Genomic DNA, 10,657 nt, shown 5'->3' on the forward strand with positions numbered 1-10,657 from the left:
CCCCCTGCAGAGTCTCGCAGTGAGTTCCTGGAGAAGCTGCAGCGAGCGAGGAGTCAGGTGAAACCAGTAACGGCCAGTCAGCCCATCCTGTCCAGCGTGGGTCCCACCAAGCTGACGGTGGGGAACTGGTCTCTGACGTGCCTGAAGGACGGAGAGATCGCCATCCACAACTCGGACGGCCAGCAGGCCACCATCCTGAAGGAGGACCTGCCCGGATTCGTCTTCGAGTCCAACAGAGGAACCAAACACTCGTTCACCGCAGAGACGTCGCTTGGTGAGTTCGACCACATTTCACTCGTATATCAGAGTGAATATTTAAGTGTGATTGTGTAAAATTATTTGGACACATTGGTGCAAGTGACTGATGTCAGTAAAATACACACAATCACTGACCTCCGACTCTTAACTCTGAAGGAACTTCACTCTGTAAGGATCAGAGTGAGACGTCTTCTGTCTAGAGGATTTATCACTTTCATCATTCATCATTTACACTGATCAGTAGATAGTTTGACACCAGAACCTTCAGTGTTTGGATAAAGTAGCTCCTGAAAAATGTGCATCAAAGTCAGGAAGCTGCAGTTTTTATTCTGATGTGTCGGATTTATATTTAATCCACACTGCAGATCTTCTGCTGCTTAAGATCAGATGTTTAAGGGATCAGGACCAGAACATCCATAGTTTTTAATGTACAAAATAGTTTCTGTGTGTAGAAATATTACATAAAGTCATAGAAGTTGATTGGAAGAGACGCCTACATAATTTAAGCTTTATTAGGTTTCGAAAAGACAAAAATAAACAGCTGAGTTTTAACAGTGGAATGAATTTGAACTGACCTTTGAAGTTGAAGTGCTTTTAGAAAACAGTCTGTGGATTTGTTTCATCGTACACATGAACATGTTTATGTTTTCCTGCTTACAGGCTCTGAGTTCGTAACGGGCTGGACGGGGAAGCGAGGCAGGAAGCTGAAGTCGAAGCTGGAGAAGACGAAGCAGAAGGTGAAGAGCATGGCGAGGGAGCTGTACGACGACCACTTCAAAGCTGTGGAGAGCATGCCCAGAGGAGTGGTGGTCACGCTGAGGAACATCTCCACACAGCTGGAGTCGGCCTGGGAGCTGCACACCAACAGACAGGTAACACACACACACACACACACACACACTGTTCACACATGTTCAGTTCACACGTCTCCAGTGATTCACTTGTGATCAGATCTCACTTCCTCGCTCTAAATGCAAATAAAGACGTGCATTATTTCGGCTCGCAAAGACCAAATGTGTTGTTGTTGTTGTTGTTGTTGTTTTGAACTGGTGGTAGGCAGCAGTGCACTTCCTGTGACTAGTCTGCCTGATATTAAAAGAAGAGGAAGTTTGTAAAAATCAACACTCGTCAGCTCCAAGCAGGAATCAGACGGCGTTTCGCGTGTAGAGTCCATGTTGCCTGTTGTCGTTGTGGCTTCTTGTTGTTTTGCACTTTAATATGATGCCGTTGGCGCACAAATAATAATAATAAACTTTATTTGTATAGCATCTTTCATACAAAATGCAGCTTAAAGTGCTTCACATTAAAAAGATAATAACAAAAAAATAGATAAATAAATAAATAATTGAGAACATTAACAGGAAGAATAAAAGGAGGCAAACAAGAGAAATGAGAGATACATTAAAACAGAGGAGACACAGCTACAAATGCCATTTAAATGGATTAAAATGTTTTAGTGTATGATACGGTGTAAAACTCATACTATAGAAGGTTAAAAATATGTTTTTAAGTGCCGTTTAAAGCTTTCAACAGAGACTGCTTCTCTGTCTTTAGGTAAGGCGTTCCAGAGTTTGGGAGCAGAATTGGAAAAAAAAAAAAAAAAAGTGAGAGTGTACTGGCTGTCAGTGGATTAGGAGTGTGTGTGGCTCAGGACATCCACATGCAGCCCAGATCACCTCCGAATGTGGTCTGAAGGATCGGATCTCAGGCCCTGTTTGCACCTGGTATTAACACGCGTCTCCACATGCGTCCTGAGTGACCACATGTGATCGGATCTCTCTTCCTCGCTCTATATGCAAATAAACACGGACGTCATTTCCGTTTTCAAAGACCAAATTGGCTGTTATTAACCGGCGGTAGGACCGGACCGGACTGGACCGGACCGGATCAGACCGGGGTCCGCTGTGTCCAAAGCTGTTCAACTTGTTTGATAACAGGATAAATATTCAGGATATATATACATTTATCTATCGTTATCAACTTGACAGGACAGAGGAAACCATCCAGCAACATTTAGCTTCTGAAATATTTTTTTTAGACAGACAAGTGAAAAATTAATGATTTAATTTCTATTCTAACTGTGGATTTGAAGAAGAAAACCGGTCAGAAGAAAAACAGGAAAAAACGGGAGGTGGATTACGTTTTTAATTCACATGAAAAACAAAATAATTAGTTTATCCTGTTATTATCAAACCAGTTGAACAGCTTTGGACGGAGGGTCGTGTGTCTAGTCTGCAGGAAAATAGAGGACGTCAGTGGAGTAGGCGGTCCCTCAGTGTGGCCCAGGATGCATCGCTGCTAAATGAATGTGGTCACATGAAGCTCAGACCACCTCCGAACGTGGTCTGAACCATCGGATCTCAATGAACGGCACATGAACACCTCCTCCACACTGAAAAGCTGCCTTTCACTGAGACTGGTTATAATTTTCTGTATTTTTGTGTATTTTTTGTGACAGTGTATTGAAGGTGAGAACACGTGGAGGGACCTGATGAAGACGGCTCTGGAGAACCTGATTGTAGTTCTGAAGGATGAAAACACGATCTCTCCGTACGAGATGTGTAGCAGTGGCCTGGTCCAGGCGCTCTTCACTGTCCTCAACAATGTGAGTGGTGTTTTAAAACCGTCATCATCATCTTCATCATCATCATCATCATCATCATCATCATCATCATCATCATCATCGTCTGACAGCCCATAAAGATGCTGACAGTCACCGTGTGTTTGTGTGTTTGTGTGCAGAGTGTGGAGCTGGACCTGAAACACGATTGTAAGCCTTTAATGGAGAGGATCAATGTCTTTAAGGCGGCTTTCAGCGAGAATGAAGACGATGAAAGGTAACGAACGTGTTCACACCTTTAATCTGTCAGTCTGAAGATCATTCTGGACACTATTATTATTATTGTTATTATTATTATTATTATTATAGTTTTGTATTTTTCATAAGTTTTTATTTAGTTTTAATTTGAGTTCAGTCTAGTTTCAGGTAGTTTCCAGACTGCGTTTGCATGTTTCAGTTTAGTTTTTATTAGTTTCAGTTTTTTATTATAATATGAAGGGAATTTATCAGGGCAAGACTTCAGAAGTTCATAATAATTATTACAATACAAACACAACTTTGTGAAGACTCACAGACATGTAAACAGTCTCAATAAACATCCAAATGGACAAAGACTGAAACTAAAGACATTTTCTGTATATTTTTATTTTATTTTAGTTTTGTAAGCTCACAATATTGTTTCAGTTAGTTTAAGTCTAGTTTTTATGTTTATTTCGGTTATTTAGAACGTTTTTTCTCATCTGGTTTTTAAGTTTTATTTAACTATAATAACTTTCATCCTGACTTCATGATGTTCAGTAACTTTAATCAGAATAATCAGATTATTGATTAGTTGAATTAATCTAATATAACTTTGACAGTAAATAAAACTTTGATACCTTTTACTGAACTGGTTGCAACCAGCCGTTATTTTCCAGTTTAAATCCAAATATATTTTATTTATTACGAGGAAAATCAGTAAATCATCACATTTAAGAACCTGAAACTTGAAAATTGACTTAAATGATAAATTCTGTCGATCGATTAATCAACTAATCGCAGCTCTACAATATGAGCTGAATAGTTTGTTTTTGGCTGCTGATCCGACATCTTTACATCATATTTTGATCTCTTCTGAAGTGCATTTTACACTTTTGGCAATTTACATATTCACCAGTGAATTAGTAATTGTTAAACAGATTATTAGTAGTTATTGACTCTTTATTATTATTAACAGTGGCTTTTGTCTAAATTGACACTATATTGATGTCAGTAAATCAGTAAACCTCCCTCCAATGAAAACCTTTCACTGTTCCTCTAATTTACATACAAGTTAAAACAAAACTGATGAAGGTCTGAAGACTGAACAGCTCCTGTCAGACTTCTTGGTGTCGTAATTATTAAATCCCAACTAACAAACATGTTGTTGTTGTTAAACGTTTCTATAAATAAGGAGGTCAAACTGACGTCCTCCATGTTTGTTGTTTGTGCAGCCGACCAGCTGTTGCCTTAATCCGTAAACTGATAGCTGTGCTGGAGTCAATAGAACGTCTACCTCTGCACCTGTACGACACTCCAGGCTCCTCATACAACCTGCAGGTGAGTCTGTCTCAGTTCACTGCTGGAGTTTGTTATATTATTATATATTTTAGTGTAGACGTGGAGTTGTTTGGCGTCAGTATCTTAGTCTTAATGGACTGTGTGTGTGTTTGTGTGTTTCAGATCTTGACCAGGAGGTTGCGGTTCCGTCTGGAGCGAGCGCCAGGTGAGACGGCTCTGATCGACCGGACGGGTCGCATGTTGAAGATGGAGCCGCTGGCGACTGTGGAGTCTCTGGAGCAGTACCTGCTGAAGATGGTGAGGACGCACTTAGTAACACACACACGACTCAAAGGCTGCAACGGACAATTATTTTGATTATCTAGGAGTCACTTGGTCTTTAAAACACCAGAAAACTGCAACACGATGTCCTGGATTCCAAGGTTACATCATTAAACTATCACATTTACAGTAATGTAAGAGCAAGAAAAGCAACAAGTTCTCATATCTGAGAGCCTTAAATCAGCAAATATTTCTGCTTTACAGACAGAATGTGTAACTACAATCCTGTTTGTCCTCCAGGTGGCGAAGCAGTGGTACGACTTCGAGCGCTCCTCTTTTGTCTTTGTGAGGAAGCTGAGGGAAGGACAGACCTTCACCTTCAGACACCAACACGACTTCGACGAGAACGGCATCATATACTGGGTCGGAACCAACGCCAAGTAAGAACAGCGAAGCTTTATTTGAACCCTTTTCAATACAGTTTAAAATGGACTTTCTGTTTCAAAAAGTACCTTCGGAAGATGAAATGTGTGTTAAACTGAGGAGCTGCTCCATGTGACCGGAGCAGCGTTTGCTCCGTTTGATAATAGAGTTGAATTGAAGTTTGGTCTGAAATTCATTTCTGTTCCCTTCAGGACGGCCTATGAGTGGGTAAATCCCGCCGCCTACGGCCTGGTGGTGGTGACATCATCAGAGGGGCGTAACCTCCCTTATGGGCGTTTGGAGGACATCCTGAGTCGGGATAGCTCCGCCCTCAACTGCCACACCAACGATGACAAGAACGCCTGGTTCGCCATCGATCTCGGCCTCTGGGTCATCCCCTCAGCGTACACCCTGAGACACGCCAGGTAATAAAACAAACACACACCCTGAGACACGCCAGGTAATAAAACAAACACACACCCTGAGACACGCCAGGTAATAAAACAAACGCACACCCTGAGACACGCTAGGTAATAAAACAAACACACACCCTGAGACACGCCAGGTAATAAAACAAACACACACCCTGAGACATGCCAGATAACGAAACAAACGCACACCCTGAGACACGCCAGATAACGAAACAAACGCACACCCTGAGACACGCCAGATAACGAAACAAACACACACCCTGAGACATGCCAGGTAATAAAACGAAAACGATCTGAAAAAAACACAGGGTAATAAACATGTTTTATTTTCCTCCTCCTCTTCTTCTTCCTCCTCTCCTCCTCTTCCTCCTCCTGCAGGGGTTATGGCCGCTCTGCGTTGAGGAACTGGGTGTTTCAGGTGTCGAAGGACGGTCAGAACTGGACGACTCTTTACACCCACGTGGACGACTGCAGCCTCAATGAACCGGGGTACGACACGGCTGACGCTGATCCGATGAGTCAAACTTATCAATCAATCACTTCATTGTTAATTGTTAAAGCTCATATTTACAGAAAATGAGACGAGACTTGAAGGCAGCAGAGTCTAGGACTGCAGATGTTGATCGTTGATCGTGTACAGATGTTCAGTGGTGTGTGTGTGTGTGTGTGTTTCTGTCAGGTCGACGGCCACGTGGCCTCTGGACCCGTCCAAAGAGGAGAAGCAGGGTTGGAGACACATCAGGATCAAACAGATGGGGAAGAACGCCAGCGGTCAGACTCACTACCTGTCTCTGTCCGGCCTCGAGCTGTACGGCACCGTCACCGCCGTCTGCGAGGACCAGCTGGGTGAGGACGCCGTCTGTGGTCGTTAAAACGATGAGCAAGGCTACGTGCTCCTCTGACTGATGTTTTGTTCATTTAGTCTCAGCGACTGTTGGATGTAAACCTGCCTCTCTCTCTCTCACAGGTAAAGCTGTGAAGGAGGCGGAGGCGAACCTTCGTCGCCAGCGCCGCCTGTTTCGTTCCCAGGTGATGAAGTACATCGTCCCGGGGGCGCGGGTCGTCCGCGGCATCGACTGGAAGTGGCGCGACCAGGACGGCAACCCGGCCGGCGAGGGCACCGTCACCGGAGAGGCTCACAACGGTAAGACGTCCCTGAAAAAATCCAACATGTGTGTTATGATCCACCTGACCAGACAGTTCACCTGTTGTTGTATTTAATGTCTAATACTTTTTCTTCTTTCGTTAACACAAGTCCAGCTTCCTGTTTCTGTACTCGGAGTCAGTCGTGGGCAGATATTTGTGCCAGCATGTTTTTGAATTTGTGATTTGTATTTTTCTTGTTTCAAGAATTCTTGACATGAACTAAAGATGCTGAAGTCGCAGAAAATATTGAAGAACTGAATTTAAAATTGATTCTTCCACCTCAAGTTGAATTTATTTATTTATTTATTTATTTTAGGGATGCATGATATTGGATTTTTTGCCGATATTTCCAACTCATTGTGGCCGATTGATGCTGATACAGATATATGTGCATATTTTTCTCCAGCTGGCTGAGGAGACTATTATACATGCAAGCATAGATTATACTAATGATCAAGAAAGACAATATATGAAGGAAGAACTGAGGAAGACTGGAGTTCAGGAGCTCTGCATTAAAACTTTAATGAAGCTGCCAAGTGGGAGCAGCAGTAGAGTTTTCATTGAGTTTATTAGACAGACAGGATTAATGTGTAGGATTTAATCTCTGGTCCACACTCCGGACCAGAAGGTGGCGGTAATGCACCTAATACGCTGGTTACCAACTGCCGGAATAAACCAAAAAGAAGAAGTTGTTTTTTCCAAACAGAGTGGTACATCCTGTCAGCCGAGGTGTTTCCTATCTGTGCAGCCGAACACAGCAGCACCTCCGTAGACTGTGTCACCCTGACGGTCCCGGTGTTTCCTCCGCAGGCTGCACTTCACTCAGCCGCCCGTCAGACCAGCTGCTGCTTCCCACTTTAACCTGGTTTGTTATCCAGGTTAAAGTGGGAAGAAGCAGCCGGACCGTCAGGGTGAAACAGTCCACTGAAGGAATCACAGTCAGGCGACATATCAGCCTCTTATAATCGGCAGAATTCACTGATGCTGATATTTCATTTTAGAGCTTTTATCGGCCGATGACGTGCTGATAATATCGTGCATCCCTAATATATTTTTATTTAATTTGATCAAACATGAAGTGTCACAGCAAAGATGAGTCATGAAAACTAGTTTAAGTTCTTCAGATGCAGTTTAACAATCTGCTGGTTCAAATATCTGCTCACACTGTTGTTGGTGTCATTGTGTGAAACAGGTTTGAAGTCAGCAGGTTCCTGACAGGACGATCCTCCGTTAACCACTTTAATAACCCCTTCACTCTCCTACACATGACCTTTGACCCCTGTGATGTCAGAGGTTGGATATCAATGTTTCTGTTCCAGTTTTGTGTCTGTGCTGAAGACGCAGAGTAACATCTGTACAAACCAGCAATTATATAATAAATGTTCCAGTTCTTCTTTATAAATAATGATCATCATGAACATCTCGTGCATGTTGTATGAGTCACGCTCTGGTGACGCTGTTCTCGGACACTGTAGAGGGCGCTGTGGACTAAACTACGGCAGGAACAGGTGAACGCTGCTGCAGAAAAAGGAGAAACCGGGAAAATCTGAAAGTGATGGTTCTTGGTTACGACTGCATGTCGCCAGCACGTTATAAAAACACTGTTTTCATCTCTTCAGTGACGTTTAAGTCACATGATTCATGTGCTTGAAATCATTTACTCACTAATTAAGTTAATTGTTTTACTGCAGGGCCATTTGTGTTGTTTTTTTTGTTTTTTTTACCAAATCAAAATACCGCCTGTACGGTAGCTGTGAGCTAGCTAGCAACGGACGTTCAGTTCAGCTTCTGACTGAACTCAGCAGAGACTCCGGTTCTTTCTGTTATTTCCCTCCAGTCTGTTTCCTCTTTCCTCTCGTTTCTGTACGATCATGAAGTACAGTCATAAAACCCTGAGATAAGAGCAAAGATTAGTCGCAGGGACGCACGTTAGCGTCAGTTTGCGCTGCTGCCCGGTTGAATTCACGCCGCCATCACACCATGTCTGATATTAGCTTCATGTTCAGTGTGAACACTCAGTACGGCTGTTTTTCTATTTTCTGTTCATCCAGACACCAACGTAAACGCTTCAGACGAGTAAAAACAACCTTAAATATTTCAGTGTCTCCACAAATTAAAACTGTTTAAAAGCAGGTGAATGGAAACACTTTATAATCATCTAATCTGACACAGTGAACATCTGACATCGTCTGATCCCGACTTCAGCAGCTCACCTCGACAGAGAAACATAAAACAGATGCACCGCTCTTCCTCTCCTTCCTCTTCCTCTCTTTCCTCCTCCTCCTCCTCCTCCTCCTCCTCCTCTCCGCCTCCTGCTCCTCCTGGTGTTTCTGTGGGTTTTTTTTTTTATTCAGATCAGTGAGCTGAGTACGTGGAGACGCCGCCACCAGCAGCTCCGTTGATTTATTTTTTATCATTTATGAATCATGAACCAGGATGATCGTTACTGTTGTTTCTGAGTTTAAATTTCTTTCTTTGTGTGGCTTTGACGCTTTGCATTTGCCAGAAATATCTTTCTACTTTTTGCTTTGATTGTCATTTTCTGTGACTGTGTTCATATTTTTCTCTCTCATCGCTCCACCTGGACCAAGTTAAGAGGATTAAGAACTGACAGCAGCGAATGTGTTGTTCTTTAAAGTCACAGTGAAACAGCAGCAGAGTGATACTTCCTTGTTTGGGCAGCGTATGAAGAGTTAAAGGCACAAGCAAGAATATAAGCTTCTGGCTTTGAAAGCTTCAGTCATTTTAATTTATTTTAACAATGACTACTAGATTTATCACCTGACACCTGGAGGTTTATGTGCCAGACTGGGAGCAGTGACTACCTGAAGGCTCCACTGGTTGCCTCAAAGCAAAATAGAGTCTGGTACATAACAAATTGTTGATTTTTAGTAGGGATGCATGATATTGGATTTTTTTGCCGATATCCGATATTTCCAACTCATTGTGGCCGATTGATGCCGATACAGAGATATGCGCATATTTTTCTCCAGCTGGCTGAGGAGACTATTATGCATGCAAGCATAGATTATACTAAATATGATCAAGAAAGACAATACATGAAGGAAGAACTGAGGAAGACTGGCGACATATCAGCCTCTCATAATTGGCAGAATTCGCTGATGCCGATATTTCATTTCAGCCGATACCGATGACGTGCTGATAATATTGTGCATCCCTAATTTTTAGACTTTGTATGAACTAAATAAGTGATAAAGTGTTAACTAGTGAGCTGCTGGTTAGTAGATTTTATAACAGTTAACCAGAAGCAGGCTGGCTGAAAACTAGAAACTATCAACTCAACTCCAGAAAGTGACCGTTTGTTTCTCAAGATGTGAAACTATTCCTTTAACTAACCTGAGCAGGAATGAACAGCCATAGTTGTGAAACACCACCTCTCTACAATACGTCCACTTTATAATATTATTGTGTTTATAACAGTAAGACATTTGAAAACAAGCTCATGGTTCACGTTTCATTGTGACTTTAAAGGGACATTTCACACAAACAAAGTCTTCTGCTGTGATCTGGTCCAGTGTGGAGCAGTGTGGAGCTGCTCTGACTGTAAGCTGCTTCTCTGCTGTCTGTCTACCTCCCTCTACCACTCTCTCTCTCTCTCTCTGTCTCTCTCTGTCTCTCTCTATCTCTCTCTCTCTTTCTCCTCTCTGTCTCTCTATCTGTCTCTCTCTCTCTTTCTGTCTGTCTCTGTCTCTCTCTCTCTCTCTCTGTCTCTCTCTCTTTCTGTCTATCTCTCTCTCTCTCTCTCTCTCTGTCTCTCTCTCTTTCTCTCTCTCTCTCTCTCTCTCTCTCTCTCTCTCTCTCTCTCTCTCTCTCCTCTCTCTCTCTCTCTCTCTCTCTTCTCTCTCTCTCTCTCCTCTCTCTCTCTCTCTCTCTCTCTCTCTCTGTCTGTCTCTTTCTGTCTGTCTCTGTCTCTCTCTCTCTCTCTCTGTCTGTCTCTTTCTCTCTGTCTGTCTCTCTTTCTGTCTATCTCTGTCTCTCTCTCCCTCTCTCTCTCTCCCCTCTCTTTCTTTCTCTCTCC

The 10,657-nt window shown here is 42.7% G+C and overlaps 1 protein-coding gene across 1 annotated transcript in view; it reads left to right on the top strand.

Moving 5' to 3' along the window:
• Positions 1-10,657, top strand: part of hectd1 (HECT domain containing 1) — a 42,480-nt gene that overhangs the window by 17,131 nt on the left and 14,692 nt on the right. Inside the window, 13 exon segments of the mRNA XM_067614778.1 lie at positions 11-274; positions 919-1,130; positions 2,717-2,863; positions 3,001-3,095; positions 4,291-4,396; positions 4,520-4,654; positions 4,919-5,058; positions 5,254-5,466; positions 5,851-5,961; positions 6,152-6,318; positions 6,440-6,688; positions 7,429-7,561; positions 7,811-7,911. Of these exon segments, the coding sequence (XP_067470879.1) occupies positions 11-274; positions 919-1,130; positions 2,717-2,863; positions 3,001-3,095; positions 4,291-4,396; positions 4,520-4,654; positions 4,919-5,058; positions 5,254-5,466; positions 5,851-5,961; positions 6,152-6,318; positions 6,440-6,688; positions 7,429-7,561; positions 7,811-7,911 (2,073 nt within the window).

Source organism: Thunnus thynnus, chromosome 16 (assembly GCF_963924715.1).
Source record: "Thunnus thynnus chromosome 16, fThuThy2.1, whole genome shotgun sequence".
NCBI classification, from domain to species: Eukaryota; Metazoa; Chordata; class Actinopteri; order Scombriformes; family Scombridae; genus Thunnus; species Thunnus thynnus.